The sequence below is a fragment of the Culex quinquefasciatus genome, chromosome 2 (assembly GCF_015732765.1).
Source record: "Culex quinquefasciatus strain JHB chromosome 2, VPISU_Cqui_1.0_pri_paternal, whole genome shotgun sequence".
NCBI classification, from domain to species: Eukaryota; Metazoa; Arthropoda; class Insecta; order Diptera; family Culicidae; genus Culex; species Culex quinquefasciatus.
Window position 1 is genome coordinate 162,158,711 of NC_051862.1, and position 24,316 is coordinate 162,183,026.

The following is a 24,316-nucleotide window of genomic DNA, read 5'->3' on the forward strand; positions in this document are numbered from 1 at the left end:
AAATTGATCTGATAGTTTAAAAAAAAATTCAATAAATTTCAATCAGTTTTGTGTGAGATTTTTAAAAAGGTAGTCTAGAAACCTACCCGACTTATGTTTGAGCTTCGATTGAATTTCTTGGGCTGAGTTACAGAATGTTTTGTCAAAGAAGTAGATTGATCTGATGATTTCAAGAAAATTTCAATCAGTTTTGAGTGAGAATGTAAGAAGGGTAGTCTGGAAACCTATCCGACTTTTGTTTGATCTTCGATTGATTGTCGTAGGCTGAGTTACAGAATGTTTTGTCAAGGAAGTAAATTAATCTGATAGTTTCAAGAAATTTCAATAAATTTCAATCATTGTGAGAATTTTACAAGGGTAGTCTGGAAACCTATCCGACTTATGTTTGAGCTTCGATTGAATGTCTTGGGCTGAGTTACAGAATGTTTTGTCAAAGAAGTAGATTGATCTGATGATTTCAGGAAATTTCAATCAGTTTTGAGTGAGAATGTAAGAAGGGTAGTCTGGAAACCTACCCGACTTATGTTTGAGCTTCGATTGATTGTCGTAGGCTGAGTTACAGAATGTTTGTCAAAGAAGTAAATTGATCTGATAGTTTAAAAAAAAATTTCAATAAATTTCAATCAGTTTTGTGTGAGATTTTTAAAAAGGTAGTCTAGAAACCTACCCGACTTATGTTTGAGCTTCGATTGAATGTCTTGGGCTGAGTTACAGAATGTTTTGTCAAAGAAGTAGATTGATCTGATGATTTCAAGAAAATTTCAATCAGTTTTGAGTGAGAATGTAAGAAGGGTAGTCTGGAAACCTACCCGACTTTTGTTTGATCTTCGATTGATTGTCGTAGGCTGAGTTACAGAATGTTTTGTCAAGGAAGTAAATTGATCTGATAGTTTCAAGAAATTTCAATAAATTTCAATCAGTTTGAGTGAGAATTTGAAAAGGGTAGTCTGGAAACCTACCCGACTTGTGTTTGAGCTTCAATTGAATGTCTTGGGCTGAGTTACAGAATGTTCGTCAAGGAAGTAGATTGATCAGATGATTTCAATAAATTTCAATCAATTTTGAGTAAGAATTTAAGTAAGGGCTGATACTGAGGAAGAGATGTAATAATTTTAGATTCAGATGGAAAATATTAATAAATAAGAAAAGAGAATTTAAACTACATTAATAGTAATAGTCAGATAGTCATTGAGTCATGAATGAAGAAAAAACATGCGGAAAAGATTAACTATTAACTATTAATTATAATAAAAACATAAAATAGATCTAGAAATCAGTACCTGCGAAGATTTAAAAACTAAATCCTAAGAAAAATAAGTGGAAGTGATCAAGATGAGAATTAAGTAATTTGAGAAAAGAAGCAATAAATTGGTGTAAATGAGTTATTACAAATGCGATACTGAAAAGTAAAAAAAAAAAAGGAAGCATACAGAAAAGTAAAGATTATAAATAACGGGCTGTGGGAAATAGCTTTTAAAGATAACGGCATATTTAGAGACGATCAGAGTTTAAAAAAAATATATATATATAATAATACATTAAGATACGAACAGATGTTGAAATCTCAGAAAAGAATTGACAGAAAAAAAATTAATACAGAGAAAATCGAATGATTAAAATATAACAAAACCATTTATCATACCATGCAGGTGCAAGTGAATAAATAAGAGATAAGAAGGAATAATAAATTGCTATAAATTAGTTATTACAAGAGCGATATTCAGACAGGAGACGAAAGAATTATTTGAGAGGAAGGAAGCATACAGAAAGGTTAAGATTATAAATATCGGACTTTGGATAACAGTTCTAAAGATAGTGATAAGAATTTAAGAAAATAAAAATACATCAAGATTCGATAAGATGTAAAAATAATTAAACGAATAGATATGGCATTAAATTATGAATAATGTACAGAGATAGCACAATTCGTAAAAAAATACACAACATGAGATTAGCGGAATGTGAAATTAAATAAAATCAAGAAATACATTGGACTCTCTATGTATCGATTTAAAGAGACCATCGAGAGTGGGAGGTATCAAACGATTGAACGAAAAGCAAAGCATGCTATTTGAAGAGACTACAACAAGAGAGTCAACTGCAAACATTAAAAAAAAAAAAAACTTAATCTGCTACTCTAAAGTCAATAAATATTTAAAATATAAATAAGAGTGAGCAAGTAAAGTGAATAATTAATATAAAAAAAAGTTGAAGTAAAGATACATAAAGCCAAGAAGGAAAATTTTGAAGTAAAGTTGAAGTAAAGCCAAAAGAAAAACCACAGGTAAAAGTGAGTGGCAAATTTAATGTAGGATTACCTTAAACAAAATGGAAAAGTAAAAAAAAATGCTAAAATTTAAAGGAAAAAAAAAGAAAAGACAGTTTCAAACTACGAGTTAATTTCATTAAAATGTTTATAATGGAAGGAGAAGAGAACTAAGCTAGTTGGACATAAACAAATGTTTAAAACGAATAATGAATAGTGTATATGGCACCAATTTCTATGAGAGAATAATTTAAGAGTTTTTTTAAAGGTTCTATAAGCTATTGTCTTTCATATGTTTATAGAACCTGATAAAAAAAAGTCTAGAATTAAAGATGCATACATGAAAAGAGTACAGGAGGGGAATATTGTGGGATATAAGACGAGGTGATACAATGATTTATGAAATTTAAGTATTTTAAATCAAATGTATGACACAAACGAAGCATTACGTAAATTTAATACACACGGGTAATTTGTATGCAAGATTTAGTTCACATTTGACTCAAACAGGATAGTAGTGTAGCTAAAACGCATGTTAAGAGAAACGCAAATTCGGTCTCGCGATTTGACAGAAGCCGAAACTTGCCGGATATACAGTGAGCGATTTTAGAAGAAAACGCAGGAGAGGCAAAACAAAAGAGAACGAGCGCGCGGCGCTCGATGAGCAAATCGGCGTGATTCTCTTGAAAGCTCGTTCTGGCTTAGTTGGAGTAAACGAGACAGCAGGATGAGCTTTCGGATTGAATGATGACTCGTGAGCGAGTAAGGAGAGAATAGCGCTACGAAGGACCTCGATGTCGATCGATGTTTCAGTCTGGTTTGGCGCTCGATGAGCAAATCGGCGTGATTCTCTTGAAAGCTCGTTCTGGCTTAGTTGGAGTAAACGAGACAGCAGGATGAGCTTTCGGATTGAATGATGACTCGTGAGCGAGTAAGGAGAGAATAGCGCTACGAAGGACCTCGATGTCGATCGATGTTTCAGTCTGGTTTGTATTTTTGAGGCGAAAAGTCATGCGTCAATTTCTTTGACGGTTATTTTGAAGATGGCCGCGATGGGACACGACAACTCAATGCATGGATATTTGTCCTATAATTCTGTTCAAATTGTGTTTTTCGGAATTGCAAAAAAATGTTGTATGGAACTCGTTGCTAAACTTGATTTTTCCATCACTCGTCATATGTATCCCACTCGATGAATCTCGTTGGATAAATGTACGACTCGTGCTGAAAAAAATCTTGTATAAACTACTACTATGCAACAAGTTGCAAAAAGCAGATTTCTTCAGCACGTGTCGAACTTTTCTCCAACGAGGTTTACTGAGTTGGAATGTACTGAAATACTGTTATTTTTGGCGATGAAAAGAAGGCTGTCTCGTCATTGGAAGATGACAGGAAAAGTAAGTATGTAACGTAGGGTGCCCAAAAAAATGACCCCTTCTCCACAAGCAAAAAACGGGTTTTGGGGTTATTTTAAGCTTCTTTGCAAATTTGAAGCGAAATGGTTGAGATTCACCCATTGATACCCGAGCCTAAAGTTGGTGAAAACAATGATTTTAGTACCAAATATTTTTTCGACTTTTACAGCTTTGGAAAGTTTTATAAAGTTTTAGAGCATTAAATTTCCAATGAGAATCTCACTTTCGGGAATATTTGGATGGAAGTAGCACACCCTGCGGACAAAACTGTAAGAAAATAGATTTTTTCATGCATTTTTTCGATTCACCTTCATCTTCGAGTATCGATGGGTAAATGTTATCCGATTTTGGTCATATTTGGCCCAAGGTCCTTAAATAGCTCAAGAAACAATAATCAGCTTATGGAGCGAGGTTTTGAAAGAAAGTTTCATGTTCTGGGCACCCTACCGTACCGTTAACCGTGGTGACATTGATAGACTTTCTTGATGCGATCATATAATGTCCATGTATGTTTTATGAAACATTTTTTTCTTGTTTATGGTGGTTAAAAAACAGTAAAACAGTCTTAAGGTTTGCAAGTTTAATTGCTCCACAACTTCCAAGTTTGATCATAATTAACTACAATAGAGCCAAGTTTGATCAAAATTAACTACGATAGAGCAATTCCAGCCCAAAACAGGATTTTTTCAGGTACTTTTTTCTCGACCCTCTCAGATTTCAATGAAACTTTGTAGACATGTTATCCTACGCTTATAAAAGCCATTTTTGTGTATATGGAGCCAGTTTCACTCGATAATGACATTTGAGAAGGGCGTAAGTGTTTAAAATATTTTTGTATTTCGTAATTTATATATTGCTGTATCACGAAGCCGTTGCTTCGTATCAAAAAGTGGTCAAAGACAAACTTGTAGGAAATTTGACGGGCTTTCCAAAAAAAAAATCACTTAAACAAAAAAACACTCCACTTTTATGAGATTTTTCGTTTTTTTTGTTAGGTTTAAAAGTCAAATTTGAAGGTGAGTTCACTTTTTTTTTCGTTCCAAATTTTTGTGAAAATAGCCTAAGATGTGACAAAAAGATTCTCGAAAAATACAGGATGGAGCAACTCACCTAAAAAAGTACAAAAATCATTTACTGATGTCATTATCGAGTGAAACTGGCTCCATCTACACAATGTTGCCAACACAAAATTTTCGTGCGCTTTTTAGGGCACCACGATCGATCCTTTTATTATAAATAATTGATTTTAGAAAATTAAAATAAATATACGGGATTTCACGGAAATCTTCAACATTCACGAATTTCACGCTGTCCGCGAAATCGTGAAAATTCACCAACCCTACCCAAAGTGATGTCCCCTACAAGCTTAAGATCGAATCGAGTTGATATCTGAATGGAATACTTTTCTATTTGAGTTTGAAAATTGTGCTAAAATATCAATAATTCCCTTAAGATTTAACCAACTGGGATGCTTCACCCCGTATTTTGTTGCATTTTCAGATGTCTATTGAATTTTGAAATTTAATTGAATTTTGACTGAATTCCTAACTAGTCGAACATAGGTGGGTAATTCTCCGCCAACTCACACAGCAGTTGCCCCGACCCCTCTTCGATTTGCGTGAAACTTTGTCCTAAGGGGTAACTTTTGTCCCTGATCACGAATCCGAGGTCCGTTTTTTGATATCTCGTGACGGAGGGGCGGTACGACCCCTTCCATTTTTGAACATGCGAAAAAAGAGGTGTTTTTCAATAATTTGCAGCCTGAAACGGTGATGAGGTAGAAATTTGCTTTAAAAGAGACATTTATGTAAAATTAGCCGCCCGATTTGATGGCGTACTCAGAATTCCGAAAAAACGTATTTTTCATCGAAAAAAACACTAAAAAAGTTTTAAAAATTCTCCCATTTTCCGTTACTCGACTGTAAAAAATTTTGGAACATGTCATTTTATTGGAAATTTAATGTACTTTTCGAATCTACATTGTCCCAGAAGGGTCATTTTTTCATTTAGAACAAAATTTTTCATTTTAAAATTTCGTGTTTTTTCTAACTTTGCAGGGTTATTTTTTAGAGTGTAACAATGTTCTACAAAAATGTAGAGCAGACAATTACAAAAATTTTAATTTGTAGGCATAAGGGGTTTGCTAATAAACATCACGAGTTATCGCGATTTTACGAAAAAAAAGTTTTGAAAAAGTTGGTCGTCATCGATCATGGCCGTTCATGGTCACCCGCGACAGACACGGACGACGAAACAAAGAGAAACGCAAAAATGACTTTTTCAAAACTTTTTTTTCGTAAAATCGCGATAACTCGTGATGTTTATAAGCAAATCCCTTATGTCTATATATCAAAATTTTTGTAATTGTCTGTTCTACAATTTTGTAGAACATTGTTACACTCTAAAAAATAACCCTGCAAAGTTAGAAAAAACACGAAATTTTAAAATGAAAAATTTTGTTCTAAATGAAAAAAATACCCTTCTGGGTCAATGCAGATTTGAAAAGAAAATTAAATTTCCCATAAAATGATATGATCCAAAAATTTTAACAGTCAAATAACGGAAAATGGGAGAATTTTTAAAACTTTTTAAGTGTTTTTTTTTCGATGAAAAATACGTTTTTTTTCGGAATTCTGAGTACGCCATCAAATCGGGCGTCTAGTTTTACATAAATGTCTTTTTGACACCAAATTTCTATCTCATCACCGTTTCAGGCTGCAAATTATTGAAAAACACTTCTTTTTTCGCATGTTCAAAATAGAAGGGGTCGTACCGACCCTCCGTCACGAGATATAAAAAACGGACCTCGGATTCGTGATCAGGGACAAAAGTTACCCCTTAGGACAAAGTTTCTCGCAAATCGAAGAGGGGTCGGGGCAACTTTTCCCGATTTCGTGTGAGTTGGTAGAGAATTACCCAGGTACCGAATCCTGAATTAATCTGATTGTAAATACAGTCGAACTTTGTTGCAAACAATTTTGTTTACTATGCTTCGGGGGATGAATTTAAAATTATGTCGATAGTTCCAGTAGTTTTAAAAATACTAAAATGCTTGTAACATAAATTCTGGAGTTTTTTGCCTCTGGTTGATTTGCACCCTTAAATACACGTTTAAAGTTTTAAAATGTTTAGATCATACTGATTTCCTTTATAATTCGAATCTAAAAAAAATCAAGAAGGTTTTCATTGATTGAATTATATTGTCAATTTATGAACAACCTTTTAGACATGTCCATTAAAAATATATTGATTAAAAATGACAAAAAAAAACTAACATCTTTCTTCTATCTCTCTTCTTTCAATCCACAGGTCGCCTGGATGCACTTCGAACAGTCCGCGATCCTGACCGTGCACAACCACGTGATCACGCGCAATCCACGGATCAGCGTGACGCACGACAAGCACGATAAGCACAAGACCTGGTTCCTGCACATCTCGAACGTCCAGGAAGAGGACAAGGGCCGGTACATGTGCCAGATCAACACCGTCACGGCCAAGACCCAGTTCGGCTATCTGCACGTGGTTGGTAAGTGTCAAAAAAAAAACAGTAAGTTCCAAGAATAGAGTGGAAAAAATTCCACGTGGCTTCGAGGGCTTTTTTAATGACTTGCGCTGGAAAGATGTAAATGTGCGAAGCTCATAAAAGCGAAAAATTGGCACACTGACTAATTTGCATATTCATTGGAGGCAAATTGACGCATCGATCATTTGTCCGGAAATTGATGGGAGAGGTGGGCGAACGGAAGCGGAACCAATAAGGGGAGGTAATGGGAGACTGAATGGGTTGGTATGCAAATATGACTGAAGTGCACACACGTACCAGGTGCGTGCGTGAGGGTTTGATTTTACCCTTGCAACATCATTTTATTTTGCATGGCATAATTTTTGCGGGTGTTGCCAACAATATTTGAAATCAACCTGATACCACAGCAGGCACCCCCAAAACGCTCCTGCTGCAGAACCCTTCAACATATTCACCAATTCCCGCCCAAACGCAGTCAGGAAAGGGTAACTGTTGCTGTGGATAATTCACATTTTGTGGTCGGCTGAATTGGGTGGCAATAACTTGTTGCTCTGCCAGGACCCCCGCCCGTTTTCCAGCGGGAGGGATGGTGGAAAAACCACACGACAGACGCCATGGAGCCCAAAGAACGAGCGCTTGCCAATGTGTTCGATGATGGAAATTGTGGAGCTTTAATTGACGCCCCGGATTCGTTTCGGCGGGTGTGATGAGTTGGTTGTCAGTTTTGGTGCCAGCACTTCATCATGGTTTTGCCGGGCACAGGCAGACTCGTTGGGACACTTCCTGGGACCAGACTAGCTGGCTGGTTGGGATGACGATTTAATAATGATTCCGAGGCTGGAGCCGGCACAGAGAGAGAGAGATAATTCAATCCGGGGGTGCGCGGTAAAAATCATCGCCAACACATCACTCAATGTCACACGTTGGGATAATGAAGAGATTGAAGGAAATGAGTTTCGAGAGTTAGCGGGTAGCGGGTTAGAATTTCGAGCCCGCTTCGATTAACAGCCAATATTGGCGTCGTTTGTACAGTTTATAATGTGTATGATTAGCATTAGATGATTGTAAGACAGTCAAAATACTTTTTTTTAAATAAAGATTCTGTAGATAAGTGACCACATGACCTTGGACGGCGTGGCTGGAACAAAATATTGTAAATCCATATACATACTCAATGGGAGTTTTATACTTAAAAAGCAGTGATTTACCGGCCTGAATCAGAACCAGTATAAAAAAAGTTTTTAATTTTCGGATTTTCAACAGTCCTGGCCTTATAGGTGGATCAATCTAAAAAAAATGTTATAACAGATTTTTCGAAAAAAATCTTACCTTAAGACCCTTTTTAAAATTTGTAAATCCATCTATTTTTTATGCGAACTTCCGGGGCTTTTTTGTCACTCAAAAACCAGCCTCTAAACATGGTTTTGTTAAAATTAACCATCAAAACGGATTAACATTTTTTAGGGTCAATCCACCATCAAGGCCAGGTCAGTTCAGAATCCGTACAAAGAATCAAACATCTATTTTTTGCCTTTCTTACAAAAAAAAAAAAAAGATTTTAGGTTTGCTTTTGGAAAAACGCTTTTCTCAGAAATCATAAAAAAAACGTGCTCGGCGGGGATTCGTCTCAGAAAAGTCCTATAACTAATTTTAAGATTTAGATGCGCTCTTTAGATTGAATTTTGGCCCGAAACCCGGAACTCATTGTTTGATTTTTGAGAGCTCTTTTTCTGAAATATTTGTGCGATGTCTGTATTCGCTCTTAAAAATGTGTGTATTCCATCATTGGAAAACCGCTCGTAAAACCCACAATTTTTATGTACCGTAATCTGGGGTGAATCGGGACTACAGTCTGAATAGGGACAGAAGTTTTTAGACCACTTAAAGCTTTTAAATTTGAAAATGGATGTACACATTTTGTTGGCCTGAGTCTGTTCTATCCGAAACCATCCAGAAAAATCAAAATATTGTGCTCCAACATGGTTAAAACTGCTGTCCCAATTCGCCCCATGTGTCCCGATTGACCCCAGTTTACGGTATCAGATTTGTAGCCAGAGGGGGTCGGAGAAGAACATTTTATTTTTCGATTCTCTATTTTCGAGCAGTAAATGTGGTCAAAGACATTTTGAGAGGTATTTTTTGGACTATTTTACGGATAACACTATCAAATTAAAAGAATTCAGTTTCAAACAAAAAGCCATTCGAAAACATGCGCCATAAACTGCTTTGGCCCTCAATTTAAAGCTTTTTTAAAATTTATTTCCATAGATATAGCCATATTAGTGTTTTACGTCTTATTTGTACCCTATTTTTTCCTATATAATTTTGATTTTATACAGAATCATATACTGAACATCAAATTCAAAGTCCCAGCCCATTCTCGATCATTATGTTTCTGAAAAATTCATTGCACCAATATATTTGTCTGAGTTTCATCATTTTGTAAAAAAGGCTCTATTTCACCTCCGGTGATATTAAATCGGGATTTTAAATAAGAAAAAAAAATTTGCTTATAAAATATTTCTAATTTTTAGGTTTTTATACCTGAAGCGGAACAGCATTTTTTCAAAAGGCCCTATAAACATATAAAACACAATTGCTTATAGAACCTTTAAAAAACTGTAGATATGTTTTTGTTTAGGCTGTTTTATATCCTTTTTTATGTACACCCAATTATCAATAACGACACAATTTGTCAATTGGACCCTATAAAAATAAATAAAAAAAACATATACCGTAAAACGGGGTGACTTTGATAGCCGGGGTGACTTTGATAGGTTTGCGATTTTCACGCAAAATGAAGAGTACAATTAAAATACGTAAGGAATGGTTCAAAAACATATTGACCGTGGTAGACAAGTGTTCAAAGTACCTCAAGAAGAACTTTTCATAAATTTTTGAAAGGTTTATAAAGTTAGTTAACTATAGTTAACAAAATGTTGATGGAAGTCATTATTTTAAACTTCTCAAAGTGTCAAGATTTTCTCAATGAACATGATTTTTAATCGAAAAACGGAATGAATTTTCGGATTCTTTGGACAATTTTCCACTAGGAGATGGTTAAAAAAGTTTGTAAAAAATAAATTATATGTGTTTTTGAAACACAATTATAAAAACTCTCTAAATTTATAAGCAATTTCAGTTGAACAAATTTCATGTAAAATGTGAAAACTTGTGATTCGTGCTTCGAATTCAGTATAAAATGCAATATAAATCGATAATTTTAGAAACAAAACTAGTTTTAACAAATTTCAGGCAAAATTCTGACTTTTTAGCAATTTTACCTAAAATTTATATGTATTTTTTTTTAAAAAGCTTATAAACTTAGTTAACTTAACATAAACATTGATTTTTTTTCTTACAAACTATATCAGCTACTTAAGTGATGGTACATTTAACGTACAAATAAAGTTTGAACATCTTAAATATGAGTTTAACAAGAAAAACTATGACTATCAAAGTCACCCCGGAATAAAAACTAAGAATTTTTAACGTAACTATTTTTCTAAACACTATTGAAAAAACTTTTTTTCCAAAATAGTGCATGGAATTTGTGTGGCCAACCCCAGTAAATACATGTTTTAAAAATAAAAATCTTGAGAAAAACCTTACCTGTTGCAAAACATTCTAAAAACGAATTGAAATCCTATCAAAGTCACCCCGGTTTACGGTACAATTTTATTCCTGGATTTCAATAAATAAATAAATAAAGAAATTTCAAATAAATGATTTCTATCAAAATTTACATCTTTTATTTTATAAAACAGTAAAACATGTTTTTTTTGCTTCTTTTCATGAACTTTGGGAACAGAAAATATACATTTGAAACTTTTTTCCAAACAAATAAAAGGCAAAACATAAATAAATTGTTAACAATTAAAATTTGCATTTAAAACTCAAACTGAGAATACATTCAATACCGCTTGTTTCAACTTTTTTTTTAATGTCAAAAACGACACTTTCAGACTTTACACAAATTTTAAATATTGAAGCCTCCACAGATCGGAAAAAGAAGTGAAACTTGAGAAAATTAAATATTATCATAAATTCATTAGTGGTTTGCAATTTTTTGACAGAATTTACAACAGCTAGAAAAAAAATATTAGGGCTCAAAATTTGAAATTTAGTTTTATTTGACCTCGACTTCTACCTCGACCACATATCACAAAAAAAATTCAATTCAAATTTGTGATAGCATTATATATGTTAGTTATTTTAACATTTATTGCACTCTCAATTATATTTTTTTCTATGTTTCTACATTGAAATAAGGGTAATCGAACTAACGTATTAGACCGATTCTTAGCAAAGCTACACCAAAATGTCACTTTTTTCAATTTCCAATGTAATTTTTTATATCAAATAATTGCAATGTGCTTTAAATGCGTTTTCTTATCTGAAAAGCCAAAAATATTGACCAAATAAGGTCTGCAAGTCATTGAATTGGAGAGGAGTTTTTTCATAAAACTGCTCCTTTCGTTGTCCCGTCACGAAAAGAAATGGCTGGCAAAAACTCAAATTTCAACCAAATCTTTCAGTTCGAGGAGCAAAAGATTCGTTTTTCAATTTGTGATAATGTGTAGAAGAGCAAAAGTTTAAAAAAATCAATCTGGCAAAACTGTGTCGATTTTTTTGGTGTGCCTTTTAAAATTCCAGTTTTACGATGTTGTCCCGTCACGCTACATTTTCATTTCAGGAGAAGCACAGGTATATTATTGTTCATTACGCATGTCATTTCTATGTTGGAAAATCGATTATCTTTTCAAATATGTGATAACATTGGGGGGTTTCTTCTTTAATTGTGCCACTACAGCCAAAACGCTGAAAAAAACTTGGGAATTTTTTGAAAAGGAGCCGAAGAATCGGTCATTAGCAGTGCCGAAAAATTGATTAGTATTATTCAATATTTTTTATGACATAACACTAAATTTACTATTGATTAATTATAAATATGTTCTTAAAATAGGTCAAAATGCTATTTAACATTTTTACAATTTGTCATCTTTGCTTTTTAAAAGACGCCAGATGTTTTCATTTTTAATTTAAATATATTAATTTTAGAAAATAAAACCACAAAGAGACTTTTAAGATATGATAAAAAAGAAAAATCATGATTAAATTTTGATTGTAAAAACATTGTCTTACACTTCGCGGACAATTTTTGAGAGAGTCTTTTAACAAGGGATTTTAAAAGATCTGCTGCTTAAAACATTTAAGTAATTGTATTTAAATATAAAGTAAATGAAACCTCACTTCTGCTTCATGAGATTGTTTTTACATTACAATGATTTATTATCTATTGGTTTATGATTTTGAAAACTTATTATAATCAATTGAAATGAACACAAAGTATCACAGCTACATAAATTAACAATCGGCTTCTTGTTTTAAAAGATTTAGTTTCAGCTCCGCAATGTGTAAATTCATCCTACTCTCTAATCAGACTCTTAGCTTCATTGTCGACTATGGAAAACACTTCCTGGTTCATCTCGTGCTGGCGGGCAAAGTTGAGCGCCGTCCGTCCCAGGTGATCGCACAGCTCGATCGACACTCTGGGATCCACCAGCAGCATCCCGAGGCATTCCTCCAGTTCGGCAGTTCGAGCCCGGTACAGCCGCTGCACACAGGTCAACGCCAGTGGCCGTTCGTTGAACACCGCTGGTTGGCTGATGTACAAGAGGAACAGCTCCAGCACTTGCGGGTAGCCTTTGGAGCACACTATCTTGAGGACCTTGGAAAGTTTATCGATCTGTTTGATTAATTCCTCATTGTTGGCTGATTTGCTTAGAATTGCCTCCACCCCTTGACTTCTGCCTTTGGACGAGGCTAGCATAAGCAGTTCAGCGAGCTCGTTCGTTGAGTTTCTTCTGGTCTGGATGAACTCGTCGAGTTCATCGATGAACATGTCTTCGATTCCGGCTAGCAGCAGAGACTTCATCATTTCTAGCGAAATTTCGGCGCGCTTTGCTTCAAACACAAAGTCTGGAAGTAACGCCGTTACATCGCGTCTAGCTTGCCCATTGAAGAAACTGTCCACGTCGCATTTGAACAGTTCGAAGCACAATGTCAGCAGTTCGTGCTTCTGCGCATCGGTGATCGTGGTCAGACCGCAAACCACCGACAGTGGATGCTTCGTATAGTCCCCAATGTTGATATCAGCTTGTTTGCTTGCCAAAAGATAAACCAGTTTCATGACGAGTGGAAAGTTTTCTGCTTTGGTCACTTTGAACAGCAACATCAGTGGAGTTTGCTTCTTCCACAGAACGTTCGCGTTGGTGTTCGGCAGGTTCAGCAGCGTTTCGACATTTGTGAATGCACCCGCTCCTATCGCAATGTGAAGAGGATACTGGTTGGCCAACTGGGGAATTGACTCGTTCGACACTGGTATTTGCACTAAAAATTCCACCAAAAAACCGCCCTCGACATCTGTTTTACACATTTCACCGAAAAATGTCCGAAGTTTTTTGTTCCGATGTAGCTGCGACTCATCACCGTTTGAACCACCTGGTAACACTGAATATAAGGCTTCCAATTCATTCACGCCATCTGTTATATAATTCACAAAACTTGGAACTGATCCACTTGAAATCGATGATTTCAAATTCTTTATTAGTGAATCCTACAATAGAAAGTAAACAAACCAGTTTGTAAGACGTCACAAGCTCAAAATTTATAATTCAACCTACCTCAAACGTGGCCTTGCGTTGGTTCCACAGCTTATAATCAAAGTTGACGTCATTGTTGACGTGGTTTGCCTGTTTCGAGCTGCTCATTCTGTGTGAGTTTTACGAACGCCCAACTTGTACTGGCGCTTCAGTGGACTACCCTCGTAGTATATATCAGTCAGCACGAATCTTACGCGGACGTCAACAGCGTGTGAAAAATTGTTAGTGAATGAAATCGTCGACCATTACTACGAGAGATGCTGAAATATTCTCGGAAATGTTGGATTCACTTTTATTCAGCAGCAAGCAAAAATAAACTTGAGATAAGCAATTTAACGGTCATTTAAATATATTGAAGAGGGGATGACTCGATGTTTTTTGTTCACAGTTTCAGTTTTAAACAGTACAATGAAACCTCTTTTTACGCGGTGGTGTTACGCTTTTATTTCGTCGATTCCTCTAAAAACACACAATATTTTTGCAAGCTTGAAAAGGCGTTTTGTAGATATGAACAAAACCTACAAATTGCTTTTAAAAGATTGCAAAAATGTTGCGTCGTTCTAGAGAAATCGTCAAATTAGAAAAACGTAACGCACCGCGTAAAAGAGGTTTCGCTGGAATTAAAACTTGACACCAAATATTCTTTTCGCATAGTGATTTTTTAAAGTTTAAACCAACACAAATCACAACTTAAAATAACTGTGTATTTTCAGACTGCAGCCCAGATACACTCCACATGACGGTACTTCCTTTTTCCATCGTTTTAATCGATAGATTACACATTTGAATTCCAGTTCATTGCATTCCTTATGGTTTGATACCACCAAGAAAGATAAGATTTCTTCCGGCCATTCGAATGCTTTTTCGAACAATCATCATTGTGATGATGAAATGAAATTGTCTTTGTCATCATGTTAAGCTTTTTTGTGTTTTGTACAATCTTACTACTACCGGTGCACAGAGGTCAAAATGGCAAATTTAAGTCGAAATAGGATTTTACGAAAAATTGTGCAGTTTTGGAGCTCTAGTGTTTTCGGAAGAGATATTGAAAATGGGAAAAGGTAACTTATGGTTTGATTAAAAATTAGGGTGGTTCACGCTTGGGGTGTTTAGAAAAATCTAACCATCAGGGATATTTTTCGGATATTTTCCCTCTTCTAGAAAGTTGTTGGGCATGCCAATTCACGAAACCAAAATTTTATTTCGCAATCTATGCCTTGTCCGAGAGAATAATTGCCTCGAGTCGAGAGAATAGTGGTACCATTAACGGACATAGAGGACACAGCTCGAGATTTCCAAAAAAGTGTCCACGTAGTTTATGAATGGTCCCCTTAAAGGACGTGCAGATAAACAATTCAAAGCATTTTTGAACTTGATACAGTCATGCTCCGGTTTTGCACGCCTCGGTTTTGCACTGGCCTGGTTTTGATTCGTTCAGCTGCCTCGGTTAAGCACGGTCCAGTGCTTAACTGAAGCACAGAGCTTATGGGATTTTGGCTATATGGGAGACATTGGCTTTATTCGTATGAAAAATCATGCAAACATCAAAATATTATAGTGCTTTGGAATCGGGATGATGTCAGCTATCCATTGAAATTATTATTTCATGAAAATTTTCACAAAAATACGTATTTTCCTGTATTTTGAAATTACAATCTTTCTCGAAAAAACTAACTTAATCCACCTATGTGGTTGTTGCCTTCCTCACTTTTTACCAACATTTGGTGATGTGATGGGTTTTGACACAAATTCTATATATATACAAAATTTCGACGGTTTTGTTCGAACGCGAATCAATTCAACACGGAACGTCCGATCGGAGTGCTCTTTGTTGCGTTGGGTTCGTATGGTAAGTTCGTGAGTCCAAAAGAAGGTCAAAAAGTTACAACTTTGGCCACTCCACAACAAACGAAAAAAAGCAGAACGAAGTTTGTCAGGTAAGGCTTGTTTCTCAATAAAGAAATACACAAATGTCACTTAAGCGGTCATAACTTGAGACTGAGCGTTGTCAAATCTTCAATGTATTGGACTCATTGAAAAGGTCTTTTGATGACCTATTTAACGATGGGTTGGATAATGGATCCGGACATAGTTCACATACATTTAAGTGAGATCCGGCATCAAAAAAGTACATAAATATCACTTAAGTGGTTATAACTCGAGACAGGGTTGCCAGATCTTCAATGTATTGGACTCATTGGAAAGGTCTTTCGATTACCTATCCAACGATGGGTCGAATGATGGATCCGGACACAGTTTACATACATTTAAGTGAGATCCGGCATCAAAAAAGTACATAAATTTTACTTAAATGGTCATAACTTGAGACAGAGTTGCCAGAACTTCAATGTTTTGGACTCATTGGAAAGGTCTTTTGATAAACTAACCAACGATGGGTTGGATGATGGATCCGGACATAGTTTACATACATTTAAGTGAGATCCGGCATCAAAAAAGTACATAAATATCACTTAAGTGGTCATAAATTGAGACAGGGTTGCCAGAACTTCAATGTTTTGGACTCGTTGGAAAGGTCTTTTGATAACCTAACCAACGATGGGTCGGGTGATGGGTCTGGACATAGTTTACATGCATTTATGTGAGATCCGATTCGCAACTCTGACACTTTTTTATACTTAACTTTTGAACTACTTATCGGATCTTCAAACAATTCAATAGTGCAGTATGGGGCACCAAACCGGATCGAATGCAACTTATTTGACTCAAATCGGATCAGCCAGTGCCGAGAAAACTTGGCAAGAATTTTGAGCACCAAGGGGAATACGCACACACATACACACACACACACAGACATTTGTTCAGTTTTCGATTCTGAGTCGATAGGTATACATGAATATAGGTCTACGAGCTGTTTTTCAAAAGTTCATTTTTCGAGCAGGATTATAGCCTTACCTCAGTGAGGAAGGCAAAATACTCAAAACTATTGTTATTGCAATATCGATCGGAATTTTTTCATACAATTCGAATGTAATTTTTTTTTTTTTGAAAACACTCAAAATTTTCACAAAATTACGTATTTTCGAAAAAATACCCAAAATTTCAGTTTTTACAACATGGGTATCAAACGATTGGGATTGAGTTTGATTTGCAATGCCTTTCCGTCGGGTCGTGTTTTTTTCGCGTTCGTCGTCGGTGAGTTTTTCGTTTTTTTTTTCGCGTGCGTGTATGTGTGTAAAGGTGCGGCTGGCTCTGGTTGTCATCGATGACAATTGAGCCAGTCTGATTTGCGATGCCTTTAGGTCGGGTCGCAGGGTTTTTTCGCGTTCGTCGTTGGTGTGCAATAACAACAAAACCTTATCATACCATTTCAGCTCGATAAACATCGTAACTCGTCGTTCGGTTCGTTAATCAGTACCCCACTAAACATAAATCGTGTAAAACTCGTAAAAACATCTCAATTAAAAAGTCAGACTGTTAAATCCTTCATCATTTAATTACAAATAATTTTGTTTCTATCTTTCCACAGCCGGCTGTCTAAGATGAAACCATTTCAATTAAAAGTTAACAGCCGATAAACGGGAAATGTCTCATCCGCAGCATCCGATTGCTTGCCTTGAGAATAAAACATAATTTCTTTCAACAAACACTATGATTTTGGGTCGCATCATCATCTTCTATGATGAATCCTGACCAAACACCCTATCCTACTAACAAAATTTCAGGTTCCTGGCGCTTGTGGGGTGTAAGCACAGAGTAAATCAGCTGCCCTAGTAGCAACCTGCGCTAACTAACATTCCCGTCCCTTAAAATCGAGATCTACAAACTGACATGGCGGGCGCCGTTGGTGGCCAATGACTGTTACCTATTCGCAACTGATATAGCTTTAGCAATCATGGTGTTTTATCTTTTCAGCGCATTCATACATGCTGTTGATAAGGGAAACACCACTAGATCGTCGAAGCATATAATCAATAGTGCTGAAAGGATATTACGGTTCTGTTCAGCAACGGAGGGGCAACCATGGGTGATCTCTCATGCTCATGCTCATGCTCATGGGTATCAAACGATTGGGATTTTTTTTACACATTTCGAAAGTAATAACAACATATTTTGAAAACACTGAAAATTTTCACAAAACTGCGTATTTTTGAAAAAAAATACTAAAAATTTCAGTGTTTACAATATGGGTATTTTTTCATACATTTCGAATGTAATAACAACTTTTTTTAAATACTCAAAATTTTCTCAAAACTACGCATTTTCTAATAAAAATACTCCAATTTTCAGTTTTTAACAATATGGGTATCAAACGATCGGGATTTTTTCATTCATTTCGAATGTGATAACAACATATTTTGAAAATACTCAAAAATTTCACAAATCTACGTGTTTTAGAAAATACAAAAAAATCCGTTTTAATAATATGGGTATAAAACGATCGAGATTTTTTATACATTTTGAATTAAATAACAATATTTTTTGAAAAATACTTTTCAAAAATTTGTGTACTTTTTTCTAAAATACGTAGTATAGTGAAATTTGGGAGTATTTTCTCAAATTTGCGTTATAACTTTTGAAATGTGCAAAAAACCCCGATCATTTGAAACTTAATTGTAAACACTGCAATTTTGAGTAGTTTTTCAAAAATACGTAGTTTTGTGAAAATTTTGAGTATTTTCAAAAAAAGTTGTTTTTACATTCGAAATGTATAAAAAAAATCCTGATCGTTTGATACTCATATTGTTAATACTAAAATTTTGAGTATGTTTTCAAAAAAACGTAGTTTTGGAAAATTTTAAATGCTTTCAAAAAATGTTGTTATTACGTTCGAAATGTATGAAAAATTCCCGATTATTTGATACCCATATTGTAAAAAACTGAAATTTTGAATATTTTTTCGATAATACGTAGTTTTGTGAAAATTTTGAGTATTTCCAAAAAATGTTGTTATTACATTCGAAATGTTTTAAAAAATCCTGATCGTTTTATACCCATGATGTAAAAACTGAAAATTTGAGTAATTTTCAAAAATACGTAGTTTTGTGAAAATTTTGAGTATTTTCAAAAACTGTTGTTTTTACATTCGAAATGTATGAAAAAAATCCTGATCGTTTGATACTCATATTGTAAATACTAAAATTTTGAGTATGTTTTCGATAAAACGTAGTTTTGTGAAAATTTTGAGTGCTTTCAAAAAATGTTGTTATTACGTTCGAAATGTATGAAAAATCCCGATGATTTGATACCTATATTGTAAAAAACTGAAATTTTGGATATTTTTTCGATAATACGTAGTTTTGTGAAAATTTTGAGTATTTCCAAAAAATGTTGTTATTACATTCGAAATGTATAAAAAAATCCTGATCGTTTTATACCCATGATGTAAAAACTGAAAATTTGAGTATGTTTTCAACAATACGTAGTTTTTTGAAAATTTTGAGTATTTTCAAAAAATGTTGCTATTATATTCGAAATTTATAAAAAAATCCCAATCGTTTGATACCCATATTGTAAAAACTGAAATTTTGAGTATTTTTTTCCGAAAATACGTAGTTTTATAAAAATTTTGAGCATTTTCAAAAAAAAAAATGATTTAACATTCGAAATGTATGAAAAAAATCTGATCTTTTGATTCCCATATTGCAATGACAATATACTTTTTTTGATTTTTCTAATCTAATCTAATCTAATCAGACCCTAGCGCAGCCAATCTTTCGAAGGGATCCTGGAGAGTGCCTTAGGTTAGATGACGCCTAGCACTCTTCTTGTCATTTATTAACATTTGTAGTGCGCCATTGCATTGAAATGCATTGAAACATCACAAGCGTTAAAGCGGCCAGGCCTACTGCGTAAAGCCGTATCGCAGAGATGACTCGTAATTGGGTTGAGTTTGAGCACTGAGTGTTCGAACAACAACACAATTCTGAATCGACAGGGGAGGAAGAAGCGTGGGGACATACCACCATAAGCTCCGAGATTTTGGTTGTATTCGTTGGGAGCACCATGCTAAGAAGGTTTGGTACTCCGGGACCCTCTGGGATGGGACATTGTATTTCCACGAATGCCCTGGACACTATTTGCCGTGGTTATAGCGCCACAACTCGCTCAATATATTTTTTTTTTTGATTTCTTTAGAGAAAAAAATGCATTTTCATAATACAGGAAAAATACGTATTTTTGTGAAAATTTTCATGAAATTACAATTTTAATGACATCATCCCGATTCCAAATCACTATATTTTGATTTTTGCATGATTTTTCATACGATTATAGCCAATGTCTCCCATATAGCCAAAATCCCATAAGCTCTGTGCTTCAGTTATGCACGCCTCGGTTTTGCATCCCCCATTTGCGGTGCTAAACCGAGGCACGACTGTAATTGATCGAAAATTGATTGAAAAACGCTACTTACGCTTAGGATCTTTTGAAAACTAACCTGATAGATTAATAGATAGAAATTTGATGTCTTCAGAAAAGTTGTTCAGAATTGCAAGCTATACAATAAATAGACTATTGATTGATCTAATCCAGGCTCTGAGAAAGTTAAAAAAAAACATGAAAATAGACGACCACCCTATTACCGATACAGTCTAAAGTCGATTATCCGAAGATTGATTATCCAAAGATCGATTATCCGATGGTTTGTACGGGACTTCGGACAATCGAATCATGAACAAAATTTTCTCTATAATATTTGTTTTCTTATTTTTTTCGATCAAATTTGAGTTCTGCGAATTTAAGTCGATTTTAAACGTGTTAAATTACCAAACGAATTTTCTCAACTTTTCATCACCTCCATTTTTGCCGCCATCTTGGATTTAATATTATAAATCACTTTAGTGTTGTTAAAGGGGTTATGCTTTATCTCGACAATCAAAACGGAACGTTTTTTTGTGATTCGATTATTCGTTGTGAAGTTTTTCCAATGCTTTTGGATAGCCGATTCTGAACTGTATTGCCAAAAGATGTGTTTTTTTTTACTGAACAAAAGTTTCCTTGTCACAAAAGCTCCAAAATGCTACTCAAATTTCTATACACTTTGCATTGCTACAGAATTCGGATATTGAAAAAAAAAAAAAACGCAGATTTTGAAATTTAAGTTGTTAATCGTTTATTATTTCTGCCTGAAATAAGTTTTTGTTCAACTCTTACATGGTGCGGGTAAAGAATAAAACTAGCGGAATCGTAAGTTATTAAATATGAGAAGTTTTGGTTTGAATTGTTTTGCTTATTACATTAATCAGCTAAGCATTTAAAAGCAAACTGTCAGTAATGGAGCGCAGTTAGTAAATTATGAAACTATTCTGAGATTAAAGTCAATTATTGTTATAGAGCTTTTAAATTTACATGCTGTTTTTTATAATTTTTTTGCTTTGTTTGAATAAACGTATTTTGCAACGTTTTTATGATTCTAGATTCGATTAATGACCAGCCCAAGCTTATTCCGGCATCCGTATATGCTTGTCAACGCCCATCATTCGCCGTACCACAAGTCCCAAATTGTGCTCAATGGCATACTCGAGTGCTCCCTTGTTTTCGTGATCAGTTTTATCAAACGCTATCCGGGAATCTTCCAGAAGTAGCTCCAAACATTCACAAAGCTCATTGGTGATCTTTTTGGCTAGATTTCTAACGCAGACGAGTCCCAGTGGTCGCTCGTTGAAGATTTCCGCAGGTTCTATATGTTTCAAGAACAGTTTTAGGATTTCCGGCTGCCCTTTGGCACAGACAAGCTTGATCGCCTTGGATATTATTTCTTTGTAGGGTAGTGGATCCAAATCTTTGGGATTTTGCTCTACAGCTATTAAAATCTTTTGAATGCATCTTATCCGATTCCGAATGACTGCTTTCTGTAACAGTTCGTAAACCTTGCTGGGTTCCGGCGATTTGACGATGAACTCGTCAAATTCGTTGACAAACTCTTGACTTTTTCCTTCCAACAGAAAGGACTCCATCGTTGCAGCGGTAATCTCCGATCGCCGTTGATCAAACTTCAAATCGGCAAACGTTGCCTCAACGTCCTTTCTGGCTTGCCCTTCAAACGTGCTATCCAAGTCGCAGACGAAATGTTGCCGGCAATACTCCACCAAGTCACGCTTCTGATCCAGATCTAAGCTGGTAGAGTTACAAAGTACGGACAACGGGTGTGCCCGATAGTCACCCAGGTTAATGTCGGCACCTTTCTCTCCCAACAGCATGATCAGTTGCTTGACCGCTCCAAAGGTGACGCCGGTGGCCATCTTGAACAGCATCATCAGCGGGGTTTGCTTCTGCCACATGGCGTCCACGTTGACCATGGGCAGCTGCAGCAGCGTTTCGGCATTGGCGAATGCTTTCGCATTCAGAGCGATGTGGATTGGGTATTGGTTCTTGGACTGCTGAATTGGTTCGTTTTCCAGCGGGAGAATCGAGATGAAGATCGTGATGAACTGGAAACATCCCTCGGTGGAGCACAGGTCGCCGAAGAACTGTCGTAGGCACTTGTTCCGGAAGGAGTCTTCCGGGGCGAGTGTGTTCTTTTCGAACGGTAATCGGGCGTACAGTTGGTTCAGGTCGGACACTCCTTGGATGAGGACTGCTTGAAATTGTTCGATGTTTTTGGTAAGGATGTGTTCCTTTAAAGTTTTTATGAGGGTATCCTGGAAATAATGAAAAGCGTAATTGAAGTATACTTTCGTCCATTTATCATATTAATAAAAACTTTCAATATTTTTTCCTGTCCAAAAGCCACACTAATATTATGTTTGTGGCTGGAAAAAAACTAACTTTTTTTTATCAACCGTTATCTGTAGTATGACTTGAATCGGAAAGATAATGCGCAAAATGATGAAAAAAATACAAAGGGGAAGTTGGGGATGCAGAATCATTCTCAAACCATTATTTTCAAGATTTTGTTCTGTATTCTGTTTATTCTTTCTTTGTGAATGCTATCATATAGCTGTACGCATGTATATTTTTATGGGCCATTCATAAATCACGATCGAGGGAAGATGGAGTGTTGTTTTAACTAGCTTTACTAGCCCTGCTTTCAAGAAACAATACCTTGTTTCTTTAATGCTAAACATTTTATGAAATTAAATATGGACAGCCCTCTTTCCGTTATATGACTAACACATAGAAACGTTAAAAATGGTCACAACTTCAACAACACAAGTTTTTTATTTGCCTATTTGCGACCATGTATTCGCACACACTAAGCCAAATTTACTGTTTTGATATTAAAATTTTGCACTTGAAACATACCTCAACACTCTTTTTGTCTGCCTTCCACTGTTTGATGTCGTATTTCCGATCGCTCTGAATGTCCGATATGCTCGATTCTCTACGTTTCATGACCGCTGGCTTTTCTGTTAACATTTTTCGGCGTAAAAGTATCGGTGACTCAAAACGGTTTGGTTGATATTTGTAAGCTTGATTCAGGAGAAGCGTTTTCAACTTTGCTACGCGGTTCGCGATGTGAACTCTGTGACTGGTTTATACACACTGCCGGAACGTGCCAAAAGTTTTACTGCGTCTTTGTGGTGTGGAGATGCACAGTTAAAAAAATCATCAAAAAAATAATAAAATTCACTGCATTTTCGGCAATCTGTACGTTTTAGTTACTTTAAGTCAGAGTTTAATTTTTTGATTTCAATATTTACAGTGTCGTTAGATTATAAAATTCACCATCTGCTCATTGGCAGGAATTCGTTGAGGCAGGAATATGACGCAAGAAACACTGAAATGAATAAGTTGAGCTGATTTTAAAACTTTTCTACAAATATGTCTACCTATGCGTTTAGAAAGTAGTACGACTACCTCACTAGGGTAAGGTCAAAAGCTCAGCAATACCTTTACCCTGACTGTATCACTAGGGTGTAATATCAAAATCGATTTTCCAGCATAGCACTTTTTCAGTTCCTTTTGGGGCCCTAAACAACTCCCCAAAGTTTGGCACCGATTGGTTTATTCCTCGCTTTGCGCAAAGCGATTCAATTTTTCATATAAGTTTGTACGGGGAAAATCATTTTTTTTTGGATTTTGATATTCATCAAATCCACGTTTCATGCAATATAAAAACCGGACTCACATTCGGATGCTCTGGAATGTCCTCTACAACTTTGCCGAAGAGAGTATGGTGCTAACTTGTTTTTGAAAGAAGATATAGCGTCCGCAAAACTCGTCTAATACGTGATTTTAGAGCAAAAACTAACTTAATCCACCTATGTGGTTGGAGCCTTCCTCACAACAATGGCTGTACACAAGTTTCATCTATTTTTTAGATCCGGCTTCCAAAAAGTACATCGATATCACTTAAGTGGCCATATCTCGAGACAGGGTTGCCAGATCTTCAATGTTTTGCACTCGTTGGAAAGGTCTTTTGATAACCTAACCAACAAAGGGTCGGATGATGGACCCGGACATAGTTTACATACATTTAAGTGAGATCCGGCTTCAAAAAAGTATATCAATATCACTTAAGTGACCATATCTCGAGACAGGGTTG

The 24,316-nt window shown here is 35.5% G+C and overlaps 3 protein-coding genes across 4 annotated transcripts in view; 1 reads left to right on the forward strand and 2 right to left on the reverse strand.

Moving 5' to 3' along the window:
• Positions 1-24,316, forward strand: part of LOC6054790 (lachesin) — a 189,183-nt gene that overhangs the window by 128,397 nt on the left and 36,470 nt on the right. For both annotated transcript variants that reach the window (XM_038255590.1, XM_038255591.1), the window contains exon 3: positions 6,991-7,207. In XM_038255590.1, coding sequence (XP_038111518.1) covers positions 6,991-7,207 — 217 coding nt within the window. The remainder of the gene's footprint in view (positions 1-6,990; positions 7,208-24,316) is intronic.
• On the reverse strand, positions 12,357-14,069 carry LOC6047774. Its single transcript, XM_001864755.2, has 2 exons — positions 13,891-14,069; positions 12,357-13,823 (listed from the first exon to the last, which is right to left on the reverse strand). Exons 1-2 carry the CDS (start codon positions 13,975-13,977, stop codon positions 12,633-12,635), a joined length of 1,278 nt encoding a protein of 425 aa, XP_001864790.2. The 5' UTR covers positions 13,978-14,069; the 3' UTR covers positions 12,357-12,632.
• On the reverse strand, positions 20,927-23,328 carry LOC119767298. The gene is made up of 2 exons (XM_038255592.1): positions 23,074-23,328; positions 20,927-22,469 (listed from the first exon to the last, which is right to left on the reverse strand). The coding sequence occupies exons 1-2, from the start codon at positions 23,185-23,187 to the stop codon at positions 21,270-21,272; spliced, it is 1,314 nt and encodes a 437-aa protein (XP_038111520.1). The 5' UTR covers positions 23,188-23,328; the 3' UTR covers positions 20,927-21,269.